General features: G+C 40.9%; 1 protein-coding gene across 1 annotated transcript in view; it reads left to right on the plus strand.

Annotated features, from left to right (window-relative positions):
- Positions 1–27,329, plus strand: part of LOC121289381 (zinc finger protein GLIS3-like) — a 256,480-nt gene that overhangs the window by 103,857 nt on the left and 125,294 nt on the right. Inside the window, exons 3-4 of the mRNA XM_041208759.1 lie at positions 13,633–13,794; positions 19,579–19,689. Coding sequence (XP_041064693.1) covers positions 13,633–13,794; positions 19,579–19,689 — 273 coding nt within the window. The remainder of the gene's footprint in view (positions 1–13,632; positions 13,795–19,578; positions 19,690–27,329) is intronic.

Consider the following 27,329-nt stretch of genomic DNA (forward strand, 5'->3'; position numbering starts at 1 on the left):
AGGAGGCAGTGCAGCAAAGGTTCACTAAGTTGGTCCCTAGGATGAGTGGGTTGTCGTATGATGAGAGGCTGAGCAAATTGCATCTATTTTCTCTAGAATGTAGAAGAATGAGAGGCAATCTTATTGAAATGTCCAAGATTTTGAACGAGTTTGATGTAGATGCCGAGAGATTGTTTCTGCTGGTCATCAGAGAATCTAAAATGCGAAGGCACAGTCTCAAGATAAAGGGCCGATCATTTAGGACTAAGATGAGGAGAAATTACTTCACTCCCAAAGGGTTGTGTATCTTTGGAATTCTCTGTCCCAGAGAGTTGCAGACATTCCATCATTGAATACATTTAAGGCTGGGATATACAGAATTTTGGTGTCTCAGGGAATCAAGAGATATGGGAAAGGGCTGGAAAGTGGAGATGAAGCCCAAGATCATCCACGATCCTATTGAATGATGGAGCAGGCTCGACGGGCCATATGGCCTACTAATGCTCTTATTTCTTGTGCTCTTGTCTCATTAGCAAGGCATCTATAGCAATCACCTGAGGTAGTCAACTGTTGGAGATGTGCCATTAAGACTAATCGCCTGGACAGTGGGATCCTGGCTAAGTTTGTTTCCAGATATGAACTAATCAAGTCATCTTTGGAATATACAGATAATGTCTTTTTTTAAAATTCCCCTGGCAGTTGGAGAAGGAAGGTCACATGACAAGCCAACCCTTTGTATATTTTAAACACGTTTTCTTAGCAGAACTGAGGACAAGTAGCTTTGGGAGAAGACCTGAGTAGGGTCCCTCCTGGCTCCTTCGTTCTCCAACTCACCTGGTAAGCTTCAAGCCCTGTTTGCTGACGGTGATCATCCAGGGACACCTTGCTATTGATAGGGATTTCTTAAATGAATCCAATCCAGTACTACCGTTTCCCAAAGAACAACTCAGTCATCTACATGTTTAAATCAGAAGCAATTGAATTCAGCCTGAAGCCAGTTGAGTCACCAAACTACAAACTGTATACTCTTATGTTTTTTTAATGGACTCTAATTTGGCCTATTCTTCCCCACTCAGTGATCTGTATTTGTTTGTGTGAGAACTTCAAGTGTACGTGTGTGTGTGTCAGTGCATACTTTATTATTTTACTTCGATGGTTTACATATAATAAAACTAACCTCTTTCTTTGTTAAATTCAGGAAAACCTATCCTATTGGTTCTTTTATGATCACAGCATGTAAATAGTTAAGTACTCACTGAATTGGCAAGCATATCCTTTTCAAACAAACAAGCCTGTTGCAGTTAAACGAAGAGAGAGCAAAGAGGGGAGCCATTTGACCCCTCCTTGCCAGGTTGTAACAATTGGCACGTATAGCATCATTAAAAATGACTTGTTTCATGTTCTTTGGCTCACCTAGGAATGGGAACTTAAGTACTCATTTCTCCAGATTTAATTTTTAAAATGTTTTATTTGCCCTTAAAACATTCTCGATTTAATGTGCTTCATCATAGTACTTAACTCCTACACATGAAAACTAGAATCTGGTCTAGTCTAAGTGCCCAATCAATTCAACTGACCAATCAAGCTTCGCAATAGCCAAGCCGCTTCTTTCAATCTAACTTTGGGCAGAATCTTGTGTCCTCCCCTGTGCCATGTTTGGTGGCGAGGTGGGTGGCAGGTGTGGACACCACTTGCCACAGGCCTCGTCTGACAAATATGTCTTTTAGCACTCAGCTAGTTCAGTTAGTAGTGGCGCTACTGAGCCGCTCTTGGTGATGGGCATTGAAGTTTCCCTCCCACAACATATTTTGTGCCCTTGCTACCTTCAGTACTTCTTCCAAGCGCTGTTCAACATGGAGGAGCACTGATTCATCAACTGAGGGAGTAAGTGGTAATCAGCAGGAGGTTTCCTTGTACATGTTTGATCTCATGCAATAAGACTTAATGGGGACAGGAGTCAAATGTTGAGGATTCCCAGGGCAACTCCCTTCTGACTGCATACCACTTTGCTGCCATCTCTGGTGGGTCTGTCCTACTGGAGAGATAAGACACACCTAGGGATAGTGATGGAGGTGCCTGGGACATTGGCTGTAAGACATGATTTGTTGAGTATGACTATGTCAGGCTGTTGCTTGACTAGTCTGTGGGACAGCGCTCCCAATTTTGGCACAAGCACTTAGGTCGATGCCAGGTGGTCCATCCGGTTTTTATCTTTTTGACTTTTCTGTAGCAGTTTGGAACAACTGAGTGGCTTGCTAGGCCATTTCAGATAGCAGTTAAGAGTCAACTATGTTGTGTGGGCCTGGAGTCAAGTGTAGACCACACCAGGTAAGGATGGCAGATTTCCTTCCCTAAAGGGCATTAGTGAATCTAAAAGGTTTTTATGACATTCAGATAGTTCTATGGTCATCATTACTGAGGCTAGCTTTTTTTAAGATCCAGATTTTTAAAATATTCCACCAGCTGCCATGGAGCATTTGCCTGGGGTTACTGGATTACTAGTCCAGTAAAATTACACTACATCATCATCTCCTGCTTTCATTTGGAACACAGCCATTTTTCAGCAAAACAGATCTCACCAAAAGTTCCATACCCTGGAAGCATAATTTAGATCATAGCTGCATTTTTTTTTAATTTCTGAAGTTTCCCTACTGATTCCACTGCCCTTTTTGGGCAGTTTCAGAAACACTTCTCTCTGAAAAGTATCAGCATGCAGAAATGCGGATTTTATGTTGGTTGATCTACACGCCCATGAATATTTGGCCAAAAGGATTTTCAAGATTACTTATCCAGCTGTGGGAGAGCCTGCACTAACATCTGTATCACCCAAAAAACCTAGCAACTAGCCTTGCTTTTGCCTTATAAATCCTATCTGCAAGGATTTTTTCAGTACAAATCCTTCTATGTGAAAGAGCTGGTTAATCATTATCTGGTACCTCAGAATAAACTCCAAACTCTCTCCAACTATCTAATTCCCTTTGTTTTGCCTTTCTTATTCGTTTATTCTCAAGTTTATTGGTGGCTACCAAACAAACTTTCATGATCATGACTTCTGCTTTTCGTGCTATTCCAAGACTATTTTGTGACGTTAATTTCATTACCTAATCTATTCAAGCTATGACCTCTACTTGCATGTTTATTTCTACACAATTGGAGGCTTTTTCTCCAACGCATGATTGTTTTCTGACACAAGAATCAGTACTTGCAATCCGCTTTCTTACTCTCCACTTTTCATCCCATTCTGCCAGTCCGTGGACTTCGCTTCTTGGCCATCAACCTGAACATTCAACCAATATTTAAATTTGTAGCTGGCTTTTCTGCACATCCCACAGTTGGGCATCTGTCCATTCACTAGACCCATCTGGAATATATGTTACCTGAGTCCCCACACTGGGCAATTGGTCTTTGGATGTGAAAAATCTGTCACGTGTCATTAGCACTCATTACCTCTATCCAAACCTTGATCTACTGTATCCTGTTCCTCAGGACCTTCATCACAAAACAAATCATTTCAGGTACAAGATGCCCTGTTTACCTCTATCAACTGCTCAAGAGTTCAAGATTTTGCAATTAATTCCAATTAATTGTGAGAAACGAACCTTAATAGTTTGATTGCCATGTTTGATAAGTATTCTTACCATCACAATATTTTGCCTTATCAGGGCCTTTTCAATCCTATGACCCTCTGTTTCATAATACATCAAATCCCCTGATTAAATTGTTTCAGATAGATCATAGAATAATGGAATGGTTACAGCAGAGAATGAGCTACTCAGCCCTTCATGTCTGTGTCAGTTCTATGCAAGAACAATTCAGCTAGTCCCATTCCCCTATCCTTTCATCGCAGCTCTGCATTTTTTTCTATTCAGATGGTTATCCAATTCCCTTTTGAAAGCCACGATTGAATCTGCCTGGACCACACTTTTAGGCAGTGTGTTCCAGATTATAACCACTCACTGCATAAGGAAGTTTTACCTTGTATCATCCTTGATTCTTTTGCCAATCGCCTTAGGCCAGTGACTTCTTGTTCTCGATCCTCCCAGCCATTGGGGACACTTTGTCTCCATCTATTTTGTCCAAATTCCTTATAATTTTGAACACCTCCATCAAATCTCCTTCCAACCCTCTCCAAGAAGAACAGGTTCAGCTTCTCCAATCTATTCACATAACTGCTGTCCTTCAGCCCTGGAACCATTCTCAGAAATCCTTTCTGCACCCTCTCCAATCCTTTCACATCCTTCCTAAAGTGAGATATCCTGGATTGGACACAATACTCCAGTTGAGGCCAAACCAGTGTTTTACTACAGTTCATCATGACTTCCTTGCTTTAATACTCTGCCTCTTTTTATAAAGCCCATGATCCCAGATGCCTTAGTAACCACTTTTTTCAACCTGCCCTGCCACCTTCAATTATTTTTGTACATATACTCCCAGGTCCCTCTGCTCCTGCATCCCTTTAAGAATTGTATGCTTTATTTTATATTGCTATTCCCTCCTCCTACCAAAATGTATCCCTTGACAAGCAAAAACCCGAACCCAACAACCACAGTTTAAATCAATGTCTATTTATGGAGGCACAAGTGAATCTCTCGTTAATGTCCATTACCTGCCTACAATTAAACACAATTAATATACAGTTAACACTTACAAAATCAGGATGACACAAAGTGCTTCAAAACCATTGAAGTATTTTTTGAAGTGGAGTCAATATAGTGAAACAAAGCAGCAAATTTGCATTGAGCAAGGTTCCTCAAACAACAGTGAAATAAACGGATAACTTATTTTTGATGGTATGGGTTGAGGGATAAATGTTGACCAGAAGATCAGAAGAACTCTTGTTCTTCTAGGAATGGTGCCATTGGATCTTTTATGTCCAACTGAAAAGGGTAGAAAGTGCCTCTTTTTAACATTACAATCAAAAGACTGCACCTCCCGCGGTGCTACACTGGAGATTCAACCCAGATGACGCATTGAGTTTCTAGAATGAGATTTAAATAAACCATGTTCTGAGACAAGGTGAGAGCGCTATTACTGAGCCAAAGCTAACACCCAATTTTTACTGTGGAGGAACATCCTTCTGGCTGCAACTTGTGTACAGATCCTGGATCCTAAATAAAAGGAAACCCTAAGTTAATAAGAAGCTCAGTAGTTAAATAGTATTTACTACATCATGCAAAAGGAGGGTTTCAGGTTCACCCATCGATCTGCACTGAATTAAAAGAGCTCAGCCAACATGGAATTAGAAGTGCTACAAAATTGGCTCAGAGACCCTGTAGCCTATGAGTGATTAAAAAATGAACAAGGTTTTCTATTACTGATCACGATCCAGTGACCTCTGCTTGTACCACTGTGTAAATGTTGATTCATGATTGGCTGTGATGTTCCCCCTTAAATGAAGCAGCCTGTCCACACCTGTTGCCAAGGTTTAAATCTGTACACAATACACTCAAAAGGAGGTACTACTGGATGGTGGCAGTTAGTTGTGCAATCATAAATGATTTCAGCAAATGAAGGGAGGTAATTGTAGGGGTAAACAACATCTCTTACTTAGGTAAGGAAGAGTACCTCAAATCCGGCTACCCAAAAACCGGCGGTGTCTGAAAACCGGACATTTTTTCCCATGCTCTGGGTCGTTTAGTGACTCTTGACCTCACCTAACCCAGGGAGATGAGAGATCATATTGTGTCCCCTATTCGTTGGATTAAGAGGTTCTGTTTATTTTCCCGAAAACCGGCAAGTTCCGAAATCTGGCACGGACTCTGCCCAGGGGTTGCTGGATTTGAGGTACTCAAATTTCTACAGCATTAGTTTCTCTTGAAGGAAATGTACACTCATATGGAAAACAATATTTGCTTGTATATTTGGAGTTCAGCTTCAAAGCCATTACTGGAGAAGTGCATGTGGTTTTATAAAAGGTTAGAAGTTATTGGAGTAAATACACATCACACTACAACAGTGACCATCAAATCTATTTATTCTTTGTAATTGTGAATCACATCAACATTTAAAAAATGTCAATGCTTGGTGGAATGACGAAAAGCCCTCCTTGCTGGGACGAAGGACGATCTATACTTAACTATGAGATGCTCTGAACAGTGACTTTAAATTAGAAGTCAAGAATAACAATAGTTCAGTTAACAACAGCAGAGACAATGCTTTATATATCACTCTGGGCATGTATGTTGTATGCTGTTTTACATTAAGACAGCAAGGGGAAAGTCCAAGGCCTCTGGTGCAGGATACTAACCCGATTGAAACAACGGGAAAAGACTAGGTAAATCAGCAAGTTATAGGTGACCCCAAGGTTAAATTAAAGCACACCTGAATATTGCAGGAAGAAAAGAAAGACTGAGGGATGGAAGAAGCTTCATCGTTTAAGATTCTTGGAAAGAATGTTTCTCCCATGAATTGGTCAAATGAGTCTTGAATTCATACAGGAAGTAAACATATATGTCAACATATTTAGAGTCTATGAGAAACAAGAGAGTAAAGTTTGGATAAGCAACAATCATAGTACCAATAAAATAAAGAGAAACAAGAAAAGCTGCAATAGAGAGAAAGAGATTGAGGACTAGAAGTGACAAAAGGATTTCCTATTAGATCAAAGCAATGATAGCATCAGTCAGTAATAACAACTGCTCAAACATCACGGTAGAGAATAAACTAAGCTTTGACTTTCCATTACTTGTTTAACATGAAACAAACCGTGTTTCTTTTGACCACTTTCTCTGACCAGGTGCTGTCAAAGGAAAAGAAAATGTGCTTCACAAAATTATTAAAACAATGTTAAGTCCTATGTAAACCACTAATCAAAACCTGACACACTGCTTTCTAGCTGTAGCGGTTTCAGTACAAAACAAAAAAAAAATGGTTTGGATTGAAACTCTTAAGATTTTCCATGTGTTGTCTGTCTCCAATGTCAGTAGTCTATGACCTGCTCTTTCCTTACTGTTGTATAAAGGCCATTTTGTTTATCTGACCTGACAGCAACTACCATGGATATTAGTAAGGTTGCTGAGCAGCACACTGCTGGTATTTAGCTCCATAACGGTAAAAAAAAAGTTTCACTTATTCCATCACAGCTCATTTCCCCCAGAAATGTTACACAGGGCTACAATTGATATTCATTAAGACAGCCTTGGTTTTCCCAGTCCACTTTCTTTTTTTATAACTATGCATAATGTTAAGAATGTGCTGAATTTAACACTTCCCCAGAAAGATATTATTTGAGTTGGAGGCTGATGTAGGATAATTCCAAAATGATCTACAATTTGCATCCTACTTATACCATTGCCAATCTTGTGAAGTTTCCTAATTTATCTGAAGGGAAAACAATTCAAAAAAAAGTCTTGACTAGAGGCTCTTCTTGCACCACTTCAGAGAAAGCAACTCTGGTTCTTGTCACATATCATCCAGTCAAAATATTGAATTGGAAGCAGATTAGGTACCAGTTCAGGAATATGTCTGTATCTTGGATAATCTCTCAGTGAGCGGATAAATGGGAGCATTATAATATATTTTTGGAATAAAGATAACCTTAATTTATGATTTTTAAAGCTTTGAAATTAAATGTCAGTAAGTTAAACAATTCAGATTATTTTTCAATTAAATAAGGTATTTTATTCTGAGGGTACACATCCCTTTTTTGCTTTATACTAATTCATGCATTCCCTGCATTTCACATGGTCAGCAAATATCATCCTTTCATGACTGCATGGAGGTGCCCTGTGGATGACTCACTGAGTCTCCCTCCACTTTGACCCGGGGAGAGGGGGGAGGGCTAACTGACCTCAGTGCTTCCCCGAAATTCAACTGTGGGGACATGGATGGGGATGATGGCAGGGGGTTTGTGGTGGCTGGTTTGGGAGAAATGTTAAAGAGGGAGAGGAATTATCAATTGCAATATTTGTTGTTGCATCTACAGGGTGAAAATGGTCAAAAATAAATCAAGAATACAAGTCTTAATTTGGGTAAAGGCCAATTTTACTAAGCTCAATGTGATTTGGTAAAAGTGGACCAGAAACAGTTAGTTGAAGGTAAAGCATTGTCAAAGAAATGTGATAAATTCAAGGAGAAGATAGGCAGTGTTCAAAACAAATGTTCCTACAAAGAGAAAGGGTGACACTCCCAGATGTCAAAGAACATAGAGTAGGGCCTATTAGAGACCAAAAAGTTCACTTACGTGGAGGTAGAAGAAATCAGCATGGTTTGTCATCAATACTTTGCTTCTATTTTCACTAAAGAGGGACAATGCAGATATTGTAGTTAAGAAGAGGGGAGTGTTAAATATTGGATGATATAAACATAATGAGAAGGAAATATTCGTCATATGGATCCAAGCCAGATGGTGAAGAATTAAACAAGGCAAGGTCTTCTTCCTTGGTAGCGGGTTTATTCATAGGATGCACATTACAGATCTCTGTCTCTTAACTATCAACCCAGTGTTCCAGATGATTCTCTTTGTGCTCTTTTTAGTAGAACAAAAAAAAATTAAACAAAAATCAATAAATGGGAGTGACAGCCCCTGGTGGGGCACTGTAACAAAAACCAAAATATCAAAGGAAATTTAACTAACTAAACGAAAATAACATTCCTGGGGGTGACGATGCATGGTACCTCCCGAATGCAGGAGCCCTCTGGTGTACCAGTGGACACTGCTTGCTCCCTCTCCAGGGCCACCCACCATGAACATAGCCGCAGTAGAGGAGCAGGCAATCGGGTCGGATGAACCCCTTTACTGCTCAATGCCTGAATCTGTTGATGGCCATCTTGGCCAGACCCAGAAGCAGGCTAACGAGGAGAGCTTCCTCCCTCCCCGCCCCACTCCGCGCTGGGTAAAAGACAGCACCTGTGATGGTGTAGCATTCCCTCAGTACTACATTGAAGTGGCAACCTAGGTCCCTGGAATAGGCTTGAACCTACAACCTTCTGAGTCAAAGGCTAATGTGCCACATATATATACATTCATACTTCTTTCCTTTATTAAAAATTCTGCCAGCTGCTGTGGTGGGATTTGTCTGGGCTTCTGCATTACTAGTCCAGTGATAGCACCACCATCTCCCCCCTAAAATGAAGCACCACACACATGCATTAAATTTGGGTTGGTGCTTGTTCAAACAAAGGGAGTTTCCAAGGCGATCATCAGGTAAATCAGTTAAAACTTTAGCAGCAGTGGGAATCGAACCTACCCACCTCTGCAGAGACAGGAACCTGAATCCAGTGCCTCAGACTTTTCGGTCACACAACCACCCCCAATGGCTCTCTTTACATGTGCTCAGTCCTTAATCAAATGATGCCCATCACCTGTGTATCTTAACAACTTCATCAGTCAACCTTTAACAATATTAAGAGGTTTAGCATAGAGATAAAAACAAAAAAACTGCGGATGCTGGAAATCCAAAACAAAAACAGAATTACCTGGAAAAACTCAGCAGGTCTGGCAGCATCGGCGGAGAAGAAAAGAGTTGACGTTTCGAGTCCTCATGACCCTTCGACAGAACTTGAGTTCGAGTCCAAGAAAGAGTAGAAATATAAGCTGGTTTAAGGTGTGTGGGGGGGGGGGGGCGGAGAGAGAGACGTGGAGGGGGGGGGTGTGGTTGTAGGGACAAACAAGCAGTGATAGAAGCAGATCATCAAAAGAAGTCAACAACAATAGAACAAAAGAACACATAGGTGTTAAAGTTGGTGATATTATCCAAACGAATGTGCTAATTAAGAATCTTTTGATGATCTGCTTCTATCACTGCTTGTTTGTCCCTACAACCACACCCCCCTCCACTTCTCTCTCTCTCTCTCTCCGCCCCCCCCCCCCCACACACCTTAAACCAGCTTATATTTCAACTCTTTCTTGGACTTGAACTCAAGTTCTGTTGAAGGGTCATGAGGACTCGAAACGTCAACTCTTCCTCCGCCGATGCTGCCAGACCTGCTGAGTTTTTCCAGGTAATTCTGTTTTTGTTTAAGAGGTTTAGCATCTTTGAAAGTAAATAAATTGCCAGGACAAGGTGAAATGTATCGCAGGCTGCTAAGAGAAGCTAGGGAGGAAATATCAGAGGCTCTGACCTTAATCTTTCAATCATCTCTGGCTATAGGATTGGTGCTGGAGAACTGGGGGACTGATAATGTTGTGTCATTGTTTTAAAAGGGAGGACGGGAACAGACTGAGTAATTACACACCAGTCAGCCTGACCTTGGTAATGGGCAAATTATAGGGAAAAATTCTGAGGGACAGCTTAAATTGTCATTTAGAACAGCATGGATTAATCAAGAACAGTCAGCATGGACTTGTGAAGAGAAGGTTGTGTTTGACTATCTAATGATAACAGACCAGACAGGTTTCAACAAAAAAAACAGATAAACTTTATGACAGAGAGCTTTTCAGATGCAACATGCTCGATCAGGACTCTCGTCAGGAAGCCCCACCCCCCAGATTCCCTGTGCTTAGGGCTCATTGATCAGAGCCTCCCAGAACATCACGTGAGCCTGATAGACAGCAGGAGAGGCTATACTGTCAGTTACTACAGACTAGCTTGAATTTTTTGAAGAAGTAACAAGGAGGGTCGATTACTGCTTTTGAGTCTGCATTGATTGTAGCCATGCTTTTGACATGGTCCCATGTTCCACGCTGGTCAGAAATGTAAGAACCCATAAGATCCAAGGGCAAGTGTCAAGTTGGATCCAAAATTAGCTCAATAACAGGAAACAAATGGTGAATGGGCGTTTTTGAGACTGGAAAGATGGTTCCAGTGGGGTTCAGTACATACAAACATACGAATGTACGAATTAGGAGCAGGAGAAGGCCACTCGGCCCCTTGAGCCTCCTCTGCCATTCAATAAGATCATGACTGATCTGATAGTAACAACCCCACGTTCCTGCCTACCTCCGATAACCTTTCACCCCCTTGTTAATCAAGAATCTTTCTAGCCCTGCCTTAAAAATATTCAGTTCTGCTTCCAGCGCCAATTGAGGAAGTCAGTTCCAAAGACTGTAAGACATAGGAGCAGAAATTAGGCCATTCGGCCCATCGAGTCTGCTCCGCCATTCAATCATGGCTGATAAGTTACTCAACCCCATTCTCCCGCCTTCTCCCCGTAACCTTTGATCCCCTTACCAATCAAGAACCTATCTATCTCACAATCCTCTGAGAGAAAAAAATTCTCATCTCTGTCTTAAATGGGTGACCCCTTATTTTTAAACAGTGACCCCTAGTTCTAGATTCTAGAGGAAACATCCTCTCCACATCCACCCTGTCAAGACCCCTCAGGATCTTATGTGTTTCAATCAAGTCACCTCTTACTCTTTTAAACTCCAGCAGATACAAGCCCAGTCTGTCCAACCTTTCCCCATAAGACAACCCACCCATTCCAGGTATTAGTCTAGTAAACCTTCTCTGAACTTCTTCCAACGCATTTACATCCTCCCTTAAATAAGGAGACCAGTACTATATGCAATACTCCAGATGTGGTCTCACCAGTGCCCTGTACAACTGAAGCATAGCCTCCCTACCTTTGCAATCAATTCCCCTCACAATAAACAATAACATTCTACAAGCTTTCCTAATTACTTGCTATATCTGCATACTAGCCTTTTGTGATTCATGCACTAGGATACCCAGATCCCTCTGAAACTCAGAGCTCTGCAATCTCTCACCATTTAGATAATAAGCTTTTTTTTATTTTTCCTGCAAAAATGGACAATTTCACGTTTGCCCACATTATAATCCATTTGCCGGATCTTTGCCCACTTATTTAGCCTATCTATGTCACTTTGTAGCCTCCTTATGTCCTCTTCACGATTTACTTTCCAACCTATTTGTGTGTTGTCAGCAAATTTAGCAACCATTCCTTTGGTCCCGTCATCCAAGTCATTTATATAAATTGTAAAAAGTTGAGGTCTCAGCACTGATCCCAGTGGCACATCACTCATCACATCCTGCCAACCAGAAAATGACCCATTTATGCCCACTCGCTGCTTCCTGCTAGCTAGCCAATCTTCTATCCATGCCAATATGTTACCCCCTACACCATGACCTTTTATTTCCTGCAATAACCTTTGATGTGGCACTTCATCAAATGCCTTCTGGAAATCTACTAGGCTTCTTGCTTTTTGTAGTTTCTATAAATGATTTAGACTTATGAAGGGATATGATTGAGAAGTTTGCAGAAGATACAAAATTTAGTTGTGTGGTTGATTGCGAGGAAGCAAGCTGTGGACTGCATAAAGATATCAATAGATTCGTCGAGTGGGCAGAAAAGTGGCAAATGGAATTCAATCCAGAAAAGTGTGAGGTAATGTTCTTGGGGGTAGGGCAAGCAAGGCATGGGAAAACTGAGAAGTGTAGAGAAGCAGTGGGACCTTGGAGTGCATGCTTACAACAGATCTCTAAAGACTGCAGGACAGGTAGATAATATGGCTAAGAAGGCCTATGGGATACTTTCCTTAATTAATTGAGGCATAGAGTATAAGAGCAGGAGCTTATTCTAGAATTGTGTAAAGCACTTGTTAGACTGCAGCTGAGTGCTCCGTATAGATCTGCTCACTGCCTTACTAGAAGAATGTGATTGCATTAGAGAGGGTACAGTGGATACTTATGTGGATGTGGCCAGGAATGGAAAATTTTAGCTATGCAGAAAGATTGGATAGGTTGGGATTAGTTTTTTTGGAACAGTGGAGGCTGAGGGGAAATTTAATTGAGCTGCATTGAATTATGAGGGGCCTCGGTGGAGTGGATTGGAAGAATCTATTTCCCTTGGCAGAGAGGTCAATAATCAGGGGACATAGATTTAAAGCAATAGGCAAAAGGATTAAAGAGTTGAGAATTCTCTCTCTCTTTATTCAGTCTTTTTTTTAATTTTCTTTCTGTACTTGATTTGACAATGAATTCAGTTCCTTTAATTCATTCTCCTCAGTCTTTCCTTCATTTCTTTCTCAATCCATAGATCTCATTAAAATGAAGATACACTGTCCCATCGTTTACCAACGTCCCAACTGCCCTTGCCACATTTCCAGCAACAGGCATGGACAAAAAAATTTGAGCTGCAAGGTACAGGAAAATGTATAACTAATCAGACATACCACAAGATGCCCTGCTCCAGCGAATTCTAGCCCACTATCTATCCCACTGCACCACTCAGTCTCTCTTAAAGATCCCATTTGATATTTTTATGCCAAAAATCAGAGTGCAGCTTGGAGAAGACAGAATGACGTATTAATTGGTATAAACAGCGCATGGGCTAAATCAACCCAGACAAGTTTAACAGTCAGCTTTGTGGCTACTGATTTAAGTAAATCCCAAAAGGTTATTAATTTGTCTTTAGTGACATTCAGAGAGATCACTTTGAGAATAAAATGCCCTCTATGTGTGTGATTTAAATCAACTTAGGTAATGTATGTTTTTGAAAGAGTCGATGAAGCGTAATTCAGCAAAAAAGAAACCAATTCAATCTTGTGCTGTTGTAGGACATGTCGGTGTTGAAAGATTAAATTAATGGCACTGAATTTTTTTTCTTTCATCCCTGAGTTAGTACAGATGTTAAGCTGTGGTGATTTACTGGATAAGCACTGTTGGTTTACACTGTGGTCTTTGTAGCTAAACTTCCTTTTATAACTATTTCTTCATGGTAATATGTATTTTTAAAAATATTTTATTGCAGTTCGAAGGCTGTAATAAGGCATTTTCTCGACTAGAAAATCTCAAAATCCACCTGCGGAGCCACACAGGGGAGAAACCTTACCTTTGCCAACACACTGGCTGCCAGAAGGCTTTCAGCAACTCCAGTGATCGCGCCAAACACCAGCGAACACACCTGGACACAGTAAGAATTACACAGAAAGTTTTGCATTATGCTGTAATTGGTGGTTACTCAGAGCCTCACCTTTTCTTTTCATTGATAAAGTCAATCCAGGCAAACAAGGAAAAACAATGGTAATGTTGAAAATCTGAAATAAAAAAACACAGTAAATGCTGGTAATACACATTACACTGATTACCATCTTTTTAAAGAGAAGGTTAGACCTTTGGGCGGGAACAGGGGAACTGAAGTGTATAACAGATGTCTAAGGCGACTACAAAACAGATTGAGCCAACGCTGCTGCAAAAATCAGTTCTGAAAGGTTTGATACAAATCGTTAACAGGCCTTTCTCTTTCAGTTGCTGACTAAGCTGATGTAGGCTTTCAGCATTCCCGATTATTTGAACCAAGTTTCACATCCAATGGGAAGTGGGACTTCGCTGTTCCTTTTCCATGGCTCCGATTTCCTTATTATAATGAGGTCCATAGAATTGTACCCAATGTGACTGGTTCCATGCTCCCAGTAAGAAGTGATACCTACACGGGTTGTAGGTATTGTAGGAAATTGGGGTCAGAGAGGCTGTGATTTGCTTATCCATTTGTTTTAATGAGCTAAAAATAGTAGGCCTGTAATTTCCCCATCCTGCACTTCCCGTGAGCACCACTCCTTTGGGAGCATGGAATTGACTAATGCTCCAATTGTGACTTTAGGTGAAACAGTTCTAAAATGACAGTAGCACCACTTTGTTGGCTCATTGGCGACTGTAATGCCTGCTGTGCTTAATGACAATGCAGGCCAGAAGATCTTGGGTTCAATCCCTGGTCTTTGTTAAATTGCTTTATTTCAGTGGGGTTTAGTTAGGAGGCACGAAGTCCCTTGGTGTTGCTGAACTAGGGACAGGATAACCAGCAAATCTTCTTGCTATTCAGTGACCTCTGCTGGAAATTGTGTGTCTGTAGATGGTGACAGGATTGGGTTTGGTTGTGATTTTCCCACACAGTCCCTAACCTAGCAGGTCCCACTGTTCAATTGCCCACTAAGGTTTATGAAGTAATTTTCACCTTCACTTTGGATGGTAATTTGTTTGGCCATCTGTTCTAGAATCCACCCAGTTTTCATTTCAATTGAAAATCATCAATAGTGGTTCAATCCAGGCAATAGTCTGATCCACCAGTTTCCCAGTCAAACAACGAAAGGGAATATTACCTCCTATCTCAGTTCATGTATTTAAAAAAAAAGCCACTTGGAAGAGGTATTAAACTGCCAGAGGTGCTGGAAGCACAACCCAGAATCCTGTTCTATGCATTCAGTGACAATGCAGCAAACCCATTTTCCATTCCCTTTTGTCATATAGAGTTCACTTGCCTACAAAATCTTGGTTAGAGTATCCAACCTTCAAAAACCTTGATCTCAAAATACAATCAACAATCTATCTGATAGAGCCAAGAGCAACAAAGACAGTTTGAAACTCTAATGCCATTTGTGTAAAGGAGATTCTTTCGTTTAATGCTGTTTCACTGATTTAGTTTACAGTAACTCACTGATAGGCTGTGGAGCAAGTGTCACATTGGTGATTCTGTATCTGGAGTTTTTGCAGTACTGATTCCAGGTTAACTGTCTTCTAAGGTGACTATTTCTTGGGCTGAATGTTCAGGGCTTCCAACTGGTGGAATGGGGGCAATAGCGCCTTGAACATGGTGGAGAGGAACCTACCACCCCATCACTGCAATCACAGGCTGTTTCCATTATTGCTGAGGTTGTCTGAATAAGGCAGACACCTATAGAGGGCAAATCATTCATTTAGTAGTTTAAGTCAATGTGACCCTGATGACATTTTTTTGGAATTGCACCACCCCCCTTTCGGCCAGTATCAGTTGGCAGCCCGATTGAAGAGAAGCTGAAAGGGAACTGGGGGAGTTGCTCCAAGTTCCACAAAACCATCCAAAGTTGCTACTGCTCCTGCTCCCATCCTTCCAAAGATTGGGATATGGCACCACCACACATCCGCCCCCTCCTGCACAACCCCAGCACCCCGCTTCTCCTGCCATGGCTACCCTCCTCCAGCCCCAAACTAGCAGATTGCTCCAGGGCACTCAATTTCCAGCCTCAATTTGATGCTAATGCTGCTCAGCCCTTAAAATAAAACATACTGTGCTGTGTATTTTTCAGAATTCTACTGAATCCACTGTGATATGAAAATAAATAGCAGAAGGGATGCTGTTGAATAGCAATAATGTAAACGCAGGCATCAGTGCTACACTGTTCTGCCTCTTTGTTTGAAAAGTTATTGCTGTAAAATACACGTTCACTTTGCTTTCAGAGAACGGGTGCGTTCAGTGGCTCTCATTAACTTAGAATTTATTACTTCACACTGTGGTATCTTGCACCTTTACCTTCATCAGTTTAGTGAAGAGTATAACATGTAGTCCCAACATTTAAATAAGTAAACTCACTCCTGGGATGCGCTTGCACAAGCCACCAAAGGCCCAGGCTAAATCTTTTATCTGTTATGAGTTCACTAATATTGGCTGAAACACCTATGGAAGCAGTTCTGTTGCCCTTAGGGCGGAATCATCCACTCTTGTTGGCAGCAGGCGTCATGGTGGGCGTGAGCGGACAGTATGGTGAGAAGGCCAAAAATCAGCTTTCAACCATCGCGAAACCAGTTTGCGATCATCCGCTCCACCCATCAGTGGCGGACCACATTTCCTGCTGCTGCACGACAGGTACCTAGGCCAGGATTTTGCCCTTGTCGGGCGAACTCGGTGGGGGTGAGCGGGAGTGGCCAGGAAGCAGGAGCCGTCGACACCGCCGCTCGTGATCGGAGTCCGACTGCGATTTCACGCTGGTGGGCCAATTAAGTCCTTCCCAGCGTGAAACATGTGCTGCAGCGCTCAGGGCTGCCTGTGTGGGGCGGGGGGAGGAGGGTGAGCGAGGAACTTTGCGCATGTGCGCTGGTGCACCTAGGAAAAGCTCCCTGAGTCACAAAGCTGAAGATTAAAAAATTTAAAATGAAGAATTTTAACTTATTAAAACAAAGTCCCCTCATGAGCAAGGGCGTGTTATTAATGAAATGTTGAAATTTTAATTTAATTTTTAATAGCTGTTGGAAGCCTCATCCCGTCCGTGGAATAAATAATTTTTTTCGCCAAGCAAAAAATTCTGGTCCTAATCTCAATAGTTTAGTATGTCATTATAAGCCCTGCTCACTGGAATCATCCCCGCATACCTGATCATCCGGGCGCTGACGTGTTTCACAACTGTACATAAACAACATGCACCCGGTGAGCTACACTTCACTCAGGACTTTGAGTCTTGTTTGCCTCCCTTGCTTCGGGCAGCACTCGTGGTCATCAGCACCAGGCTTCGCAGGCAGCACCACATCACTTTTAGGGGGGCTCACGGGCGGGTCTCTACGTACCAGACCAGCTGTACGGCAGGGGTAGCTTTTCCATGGCTGTAGGGCTTGCTTGGGGAGGGGAAGTGGCCTCAGGCAAGGGAAGAGGCTGCAGGGCGAGGGCTGTATTGAAGAAGGGAGAGGTATCCCAGGATGTGTGTGGGGGTGCATGTTGATCTATGTAAGTGGCCTCAATATGGTGAGCGCTGAGCAAGCAGTCTCCAGAGGGGATGAGTCCAGATGGACATGTGAGGGTGTGTGTGAGAGATTAAGTGGTGATGTCCCTTGAGTTGGCAGTGAGTGAGATGTCTGAATTTGGAGCGATGAGATGGTTGCCTTACCCTGGCAGCATGGATGAGATCATTCATCCTCTTTCTGCACTGGATGGTCAACCTCTTCTGTGCAGCCTTGGCACTGATTACCACTGCCATCACCACCCAGGCTGGAGTGGTGAGATTGCTGCACCTCCTGCAGTCAAGAGCAGGGCTGGAGGACATCACAGCAGGCCTCCAAAAGGCATTCCTCTCCTTGGCTTTCAGGGCCATGTCTTCACTGGAGCAGCCTGGGCTGCAAGCATTAAGAACTGTGTGCGTGGCTGCAGTTTAGATATGGAACCAGGAGTGAGGAAGTGGTGAGGTAACGGTGTGGCGGGCAATTCAGAGGCCACCCACCAGTGAGTTGATGTGTTTCCTGCGGTTGCATAATTAATGAGACGAGAAGTGGATGAAAACCTGCTGTTGCGGCTGGCGGGTAAAATGTCGTTTTCATACCCTCTACTTCACTTAGTGCAATTCTGGGACGATTCTGTCCTTATTTTTCCTGTCTAGGGAGGTGGAAAGAATTCAGGTCCACTGATTCCTGCTGGAAAGGTCTATAATGTAAATATCAAGTGAGGACAGAATAAGGATTGGCTGCAGTGCCTCTCATGGAGGACTAGCCAACTTACACATGGCTAGGCACACACACGAAAAATGGACACTTGAGCCATTAGAAGACATGGATCTACACTCAACGAAGAGCTAGGGAAAAAATTGATAGGAAATGTTTGCCAACAAGGCTGTATGATAGTTTACATAATCGAGTCAGGTAATATATAAAACATGTGTTTAGGACTGTTGGAGGAATTGTAATTAAATAAAATAAAACAGATGCTGAACCTGTTTGAATTTACAAACATTTGTCATGGGATACAGAAGTTATTACTTCACCTTATGTTGTATTTTAAAGTGTTAATGTCTGTACTATGTTAATGTCTGTACTGCATAAACATAAAACTTTTAATTCTTCCTTCTCTTCTTTGTGCTTTCCTTCCTTTGCCAAGGAATCTCTGTCTTCAGAGCCCAGGTACCACATATTCAATGATTTCAGTAGATGATGATAGAGACAAGTCTGGAACAAATGTGGTAAATTTTTGTCTTCATATTGGCAATAATCTGGTGGAGCAGATTGCTTGCCCACTATAGAGCCCACCTGAGTTTCATTCCATTGAAATCGATGGTGTGGCTATCCAGCCTGATAGGGAATAATCTGCTCTGCTGGATTACTGTCAATGTGACAAAGACAAAAATTTACCCTGTGTAAGTATTTAACATGTGACTGAAAAGCTTTTCACCTTGTGACAATACTTTGAATGTAAATCAGCAACCCTCAATGTAAACTCACCATGCAGTTGGAAATATTGTTATGCATGAGGTACCAGATCAAATTGCACTGCCGGCCATAGCATGGTGCTCTGCCCAAGTTCAATGAAGCTCTATAGCAACGCAATGTATAGGAAAGGATAGGAAAGTTAAATGAAGTTTGAAAAATTCCTGACAGCGGTCCAGTCATCCTACAGTGTGAAATTCCTTCTTAGACTGGCCTCATGGGCTTACCTAAATATACCTTGGCAAATTACACCGTACAACTTACATTGATGTGAAGATAAGGATTCTTCACATCTCATGATATATATAACTAGTCTAATGAAGGAAAAACACTTTTAAACTAAGTATACTCCATAAAAGTGGAGGATATAAATGTGACCATTTATAAGTTATTGCAGTCAAATGTTCTACATTTGCAGCTTCCTGACAGTTATGCGATTGGCCATCAGTAATAAGTATCAACAGCTACAGTTGTGAAAGCTATTTCCTGGTTTTGAATCAAATCCAGGAGCAGGGCTATCATCTGACACCATGTTATACTGGTTGAGTGCCAGGACTGAACTATTTGAATGAAGTATCTTAAAAAGAGGAATTTCTACATTTAGTAACTACATTCTTGTTTGAACGTGCTTGCGCACAGGAAATAATAATTTATCATCTCATAGCAGAAGGTATCACATGTACACTGTCAGTGCAGAATTGTCTTAATGAGACTCAGCAGCTATGCAAAGTGTAAAACTTTTCTCTCTCTTAAACTTTTACAGAAACCATATGCTTGTCAGATCCCAGGGTGCACAAAGCGCTACACTGATCCAAGCTCATTGAGGAAGCATGTCAAAGCACACTCTGCCAAACAGCAACAGGTGCGTAAGAAGGTAAGAAATAATCAGATAGGTCAACATGTCATGTACTGGATAATTATGACATTTCCAAATGTTAATTTCTTTTACAAGAACTAAATGCTTTTTTACTATATTTTTTCAATTGAGAAGGCTGGATGAAGGGTGAAGGCCCAGTGTACTGGACATCAGCACAGTTGAAGAGAATGAGAAAGATTAGTGGTTAGGAATTGCAAGCCACACTTGGAATTGTGGCTTGGAACTATATCTGGCTCCTTCACTGTCGCTGGGTCAAGATCCTGGAACTCCTTTCCTAATGGCACTGTGGATGTACCTGCACCACACAGACTGCAGTGATTCAAAAAGGCAGCTAACCATCTTCTCAAGGGCAACTTGGGATGGGCAATAAATACTGCTCTTGCTAGTGAAGCTCACATCCTATGAATGAATGTAAAAAAAAATGCAGTCTCAATTAATTTAGACTGCCATTCTGCACAGTGAATGTGAGGTCAGTTGTAATAGATAGTTATCAGGAATGGTGGCATAGCGGTTATATTATGGGACTAGTAATCCAGAGGCCTGGATGAATAATGTGGGAACATGAGTCTAAATCCCACCATTGCAGCTGAAGAACTAAAATTCAGTTAATTAAATACATATAGAATAAAAAGTTTGTATCAGTAATGATGACCATGTAACTACCAGATTGTCATTAAAAAGTGGTCAAATTCATTAATGTCCTTTAGAGAAAGAAATCTGCCACTCTTACCCGGTCTGGTCTATATGTGATTTCAGATCCAAAACAATGTGGTTGACTGTTAAATGCCCTCCTAAACTGGCATAGTAAGCCACTCAGTCAAGAAGGTGGCTAATGACCACCTTCTCAAAGACAACTAGGGATGGGCAATACATGCCAGTGGCGTCCACATCCCATGAGTAAATAAAGAAAAACTGGTCAACATAGTGAATGCTTGGTATAAGACACCATCCAGTGCATAAATTCAGACTCTGCTGTATAGACAGCGAACCAGCTTAAAGAACGTGAATTCAGTTGGCATAACTTGCTACATGATATAATGGTTGTCATTTACTCCATTTACTGGAGTCAGTGTGGGTTTGGTTGGCATAGACTGCCAACTGTTTGTTGAACATAACACCAGTTGGAAGTGCAAAGTTCCAGCTTCGACTGCTTGTCTTTCTACAGTCTTGGTATACAATGAACCCTGGATACATGAGAGTATGTTTTCATGCATTGTCTTCTGGTAATTCCTTCCAGTGTCTGTAATATTACTGACAAGGGGAGACCTTTCAATCTGTTATTTTATTAAATAATATATTCAGTCTTTAAAAAAGAAAGGAACTCTCTTGGAATATAAGAAAGCTATCGATTGTTTTTGATTTGAATTCTGCTGAAGCCCAGTGAGTACTGTCTGGAGTGGAACATGCTGCCTCATGAAGGTATACTATCTCATGAAAGTGTACTCTGTCATACCACAGTAACCTCATTCAAATTGAAAGGATGGTTGGACACCCTTCAGATCATGAGATTGTTTACACATATGGTCACAATTTGTGGATATAGCACTCCATTCTGAATTGGCTTTTTGTAATACAAATACTAGTTACGTCAACTCAAGCAGATTCAACTAGATTTTAGCCAGCTGCCCAAGTGGGTCAATTGCTAATGGCTACATGATATGGTATTGAGCCATAGAGACTGTAAGTTCTTGAAGTTTGATCTTCAGTCTGTGCTGTCAGCTGGTCTAAGGCAGAGCAGCAGCTGAGTGCTAATTGGCTATACATCTCTGGGTAGTAAGGAAAAATCAGCATTGATTTTTCGATTGATCAGGTAATTCATTTTGTGAGGAAAAATAAAGAATAGAAAATATAATTTAAATGTTACATTTCTCAATTCAGTGTGGGACCAAAGGGATCTAGGTGTGAAGATATATAAATCCTGAAAAGTGAATGGAAAGGTTAAAAAAATGTCTTAAAGAGGCACTTGGAATTTTGAAATTTATATTCAAAGGGGTTCAATACATAAACAAAGAAATTATCTTCTAAAAATGATTGTTCACATTGACAATACTGTGGGCTTTACGCTAAAAAATGACATAATAACCCTGGAAAAAGTGCAGCATGGATTTACCTGAGTGACCCCAGTCTGTAGGATTAACAATGAATAAGCAATTAGGCTATATTTTTCAAACTAAGATGATTCAGGGAAATTTGAAAGAATTGCAAAACATGACAGAAATGCAAAAGAGAATATACAAAGTAGGTATAGGTAGATTTTTTGAATTGAAGGCGAGATAAGAAACATATATAAGGAGTTGATTAGAAAAACATATTTCATACAAATAGTTAATGCAATGTGAAATGATTTGTGACAAGTGGTGATGGGTGCTGACTGTTATCAGAACGATACTGGATAATTACTTGAAGAAAAATAATATAAAACAGTTTGGGAAGAAGACATAAAAAAGGTGTGTTTCGGAAGAGGCCAGGGAAATTTTAACTTACTAAATTAAGCCATATTTAGTGTAAGTAAGAAGGGGCTGAATTACCTCCACCTGTGTTAATATTTCTATTTTTGCACGATCACTATTAAGTGAGCCATGCTTTAAGTCTGGGTGTCTGGATGTTTGGGTGAGGAAAAGATTGGGCTTGACTGTGATAATCTGTTGACATTTATGGAGTAGGTCCACAATCGAAAACTGACCATTTGGGAAAGACCACTTGAACATGCTGAAGTATACCACTGAACTGATATGAGTTGCCAGAAAGCAGGGGCTGAAATGAAGTGCTTTCTCTGTAACAGCATGGTTGCAATTCTAAGTGAACATTTACATAATTTATACCTATAACAAATTAAATAATGCAGAATTGATTTACCAGATTTCTAATTTATAAAAACAGTAATGGAGTGTACTCTGAATTATCAATGATGTTGGAGTGAACTGTGTGTTTATGCTGTGTTGTTACGTGAGCTGACTTATGCATGGTGACAGTGCGTTGGCAGGGACTCCTGAATCTGAAATTGAAGATTAGAATAATTCTGCTTTGTTGAATTCGTTCCTCCTGCTGTTTTTAATCTTCCTCTCCACTTGTGTTTTAAGAAGTATATGTCCAACACAGTATTGCCAAGAGCATTCATTCTGCTTGTTATAAGATAGATGTCAAGATGATTTGCTACAGTGAGTTGAACAGGCTCAACTTTGCTCCAATCCTAGCAAGTGTTTTCTGTTACTAAAAAACCCAGATTCATTAATTAAAAGAACTCAGCTCACGTGTTTCCCTTTTATAAAGCTCACAAATTTACAGAATCACCCTCTGTACATTGTTGGAGGTTTCTGCATCCCATTAGTCGTTAGAGATGTCCTTTCATACATTGAATGAAACTATATGTTAGCAGGCCTTCTTAATGTCCATCAAATATGGTAACTTGACTCTTTGATCGCTGTTTCAGCGGATGACATACATAGCTCCTAGGAGATGGATACGGGATAATTTAACATGGTGTTAAGAATCCAACCTCTAAATTGCAATTATCTACTTTACTGTTGTTGGGAGTTATTTTAAGTCTGGACCCTTTAAAAATCAACTTGTTTTGTTCACCAGAGGAGGTATCGTAGAGAAATGCTGATTCACAATAATGTATGACACAAACAGGAAAAGGGATTATAGTGATTTGAGCTCTGAATCTGTGCTCTGGGAGAAGGCAAATAACATTGTCTGAGAGGTACTGATTTTCATTTTCTAACAATGTAGAATGTGAATGAGCAAAATAGAGTGTAAATTTGGAGTCTTATTCCTCCTAATCAGAAATTAAAACATATTCAGGTTACAACATAAGAAAATGTGGAATAAGAAGATACCATTTGCCCATCAAGTCTATCCCTTCCATAAATCATGCTCAAAGAGCTATGCCATAAATTCTACACTTTAGTTCACTCAATTTTCCCTTCCTTCAGCAAAACACAGGCTGTGCATCAGATCTGAGTTCTGAAGCCTTATTGCACAATGTTCAGAAAGCATCCTTTCTTTCACCAATTCTTTTCATTTGTCTTGTCTTGCCTTTTGTATTTTCAGTCTTGTGATGCCTTTTACAAGTAACCCTATTAGAATAGCAATAATTCCACTTTATTCCAGCCATGTTTTTGGTTCCACTGACTGATGATGTAACAGATTAATAGCCACTTGTTTTGATAATTGGCTGGTGGTTTAACTCTGTCACCATTTATTCAATAGAACTTCAGGAGGAATTACATTGTGTTCTTGGGTTGCAGAAATTTCAATGATTCCCAAAGACTGCTAACTATCAAAGCGCTAACATTTATTTTAACATATACACAGATTATGGAAAACACTTTTACAAGATTCTGACCAGGCTTGCTTTCCTTTTACTTACACTTTAGACTGTCCCAGAGTCTCATATCACATGAGTATATGTCACTCCCTTCTGTGACATTACAGACTATTTTTATGGGACTTAGTCTAACATACTTCATTATACTACAACCCCCCCCCCAACTCCACAAGATTCTGTTCTGACTTCAGCTTTCTCTGACACTCCTGGAAACCCAGTGCTTCAGTGTCTTAGTCATTCTGAACATTTCAGTGGACAGAATATTGAGCTCGGTGGGCGGGCACGCGCCCAACCTGGCCGAAAGCTCAACCTGGCCGAGCGTAAACTGATGTGCAAAGATGTCGGGCAAGCATCCCGAGCATCGTGTAGTCCTGTGATATTTCATCCGGCGGGTGTGCGCTGACAATTAAAAGGCCTATTAAGGCCATTAACAAGGTAATTAATTTCAAATTGAATCTGCCCCTCCAATTATTTGTTTAAACAGCACTTCAGCAGCTCTGTGCCTTAGGGAGATTGAAATACTCTTTCGCATGCATGCATGAAGTTTGCACTAGGCCCACTTGCCCTCCTACCCCCACCCACACAGGCAGTGTGAGCACTGCTGCTTGCTGTTCCACGGTGGGTGGGCCTTAATTGGCCTGCCTGCGTAAAATCGCAAGCCGATTGCGGGCTGTGGTCGGTTTCCTGACCGCCCCTGCCAAGGGCAAAATTCTGCTCAGCGTTTTGAAGTTTGAAAGAAAATTTTGCTTCTTTTTGCTCTCATAGGTAAATGTTGTTTCTTTCTCTCTCCTTGTTCTCTCTTCTCTCCCCTTCTTCTGGTCTTTTGAGATTCTCACCTCTTATACCGTTAAGCGTTGTGATGCCTTCACTAGTTTACCATACCTTGTTCTCCTCTTGTTTGTAGGGAATTTGGCATTCTCATTCTGCCGTTAGTCCTCTGGACACTGTTGAACAGAATTCGAACTTGTAGATGGTTCAGGATCACTTCCTTCAGTGTCTTCTTTCATTTCTGATGATAGCACCCTCCACTCTCTTTTTTCACTCTGTTGCTCAATTGCAATCAAAGTTGTTCTGTTTCTTCTTACTGTGCCTTGTTCCATCTGGACATTGTAAGATCTCAGAGGTGGTGATTTCTCCATTATTTCGTCTAATCTTGATTGATTTCCGATCCAAGCCTGTTCTCCCTGTTGAAGATCTGATAATATTCCTGCTATATGACGTGGACATGTGATACATTCTTCCAGTGACTTTGAAATACCTGGCCACCAAACTTAAAACCATGCCCTGGCTTTGCACTCGGTATAATGCTCTTAGGATTACTATTCTATCATTGTATACCACTAAATCATTGATCGCTGTCAGATGAGCTCACTGCTCAAAATACGATCTCAAGACAGGACTATGTGGTAAAAATGTTGGCCATTGGTTCACTAACGCAGAATTCTCTGATCTGCTTCATTCGTCGTCTGATTTTTGAGTCTCTTTGACTTCACTCAATCTTTGTGTGGTTGCCAGTAATGTATGGACTGTCATTATAGCAAACTCCTCAACTTCTTCCACAAATTCAGTATTGCATTTTTCTGGATTCTGTTTCCATGCGCGATAATGCATCTTCTGTGCTCTGTCGTTTCACTCGAACATATACCATGTGAGTATCAAACCTCATCAATCTTAATTTAAGCCTTTCAAACTCTTGATGGCATTGCTGCAAGCTCTTTTGAATTCAGTAGTGTGACTAAGGGTTTATAGTCTGTTTCTAACGTAATGTGAAGACCTCAAGACATAGGCAAATTTCTTGCATGCCTATGTGGCTGCTAATGCTTCCTTTTCGATTACTGCTTATCTCTTCTCTGTACCTGTTAATTAACGTGATGTATAATAGGCTGAGCTGCATTTTCCACCTCTTTGTACCTGAAAAACTGCTATGCCCAATCCTGTAGAGGATGCATCCGCTGTTATTATTGTAGGTAACTCTGGATCAGAATGTACTAAAACTCAGATGAGATCAACCTCTCCTTGATTTTGTCAAATGATTTCTGATGTGATTCAGAATGTGCTTCTTCTCAATACCATTCATTGTCTTGGCGTAACAACTGGTGCAGTGGCTCGTTGAGCTCTGCTAATTTTCAAAGAAATTTTGACACTTGATTCACCTTTTCCATGCATCTTTGTAACTCCGTGATATTCCTTGAAGCTGGAAGTTCTTTAATGACTCCAGTGGATCAACCTTCATTCCTGATGCACTCACTATGTGACCAAGAAATCTGATTGTTGGCTGTGAAAACTCACCCTTACTGTTGAGTGTCAATCCTGTCTCTTGTAGTCTTCTCAGCACTGCTCTCACTCTTATGTCAAGCTTAGCTTGAGTGGACCCATGTATCAACACATTCATGTAACAAACAACTCCATGTGAGATTTTAACTCCCGCTAAAAGATTTGACATTGTTCTTTGAAAGATCTCTGGTGCTGATGTTATTCCAAAGGATAACTTGTCAAAATAGAATCTTCCAAATGGTGTTATGAAAGTTGTGAGAAGCTTGGACTTCTCTTCTAGTGGTATTTGTCAGAATCTGCTGTTAGTGTCTAATTTAGAAAATATTGAGCTCTTCCCTCATTTTGTTAAACTTGCTATCTACTGATACTATTGGATGGACTTCTCTTTTCACAGCTTCATTGAGTTGTATGAGGTCAACACATATTCTTATGGCACCATTTTGCTTCAGAACCAGTACCATCCCTGAGCTCTTTTACAGATGAAATGATTCTTGTCTTATCATTGAGTTGATCCCTTTCTTTACCTTTGGAAGTAAAGGGTGTGAAACCTTTCTGGGTGTTTAAAAGGATATCGGTTTTGTTCTGGTATTATATGGTACGCTGTTTTTGCTCTCCCAATTCTGTAAATAATTTCAGAAATTCTGCTCTGACGTCTCCTGATTGACCTTCACCATTCTTTATTCTTTCTATTCTGCGAATTAGATCCAATTCCATATATGCGTTCTACTTAAAAGTGAATAACTCTGATCTTGAATTACGTACAGTACTTCAGTAATTACTTTCTCTCTGAGCTGTAAAGTAGCTGTTAATTCTCCCATAATCATCAGCTCTGACCCTCCGGGTCTGTGTAGCTTTTGTAGAACTCTCTTGTTTAACCACGGTTCAGCATCTGAAAGAACTGAAACTGCTGCTCCAGTATCTAATTTCAAGTGTGTCCTGTGATCTTCAACCAAGATTTCTGCACTCCAAAAGTTTCTGCTTACTCCTTTAATCCCTCCTGAGAAGGGTATCTCCATGTCTTGTGAATCTTCAA

Source organism: Carcharodon carcharias, chromosome 16 (assembly GCF_017639515.1).
Source record: "Carcharodon carcharias isolate sCarCar2 chromosome 16, sCarCar2.pri, whole genome shotgun sequence".
Classification (NCBI taxonomy): Eukaryota; Metazoa; Chordata; class Chondrichthyes; order Lamniformes; family Lamnidae; genus Carcharodon; species Carcharodon carcharias.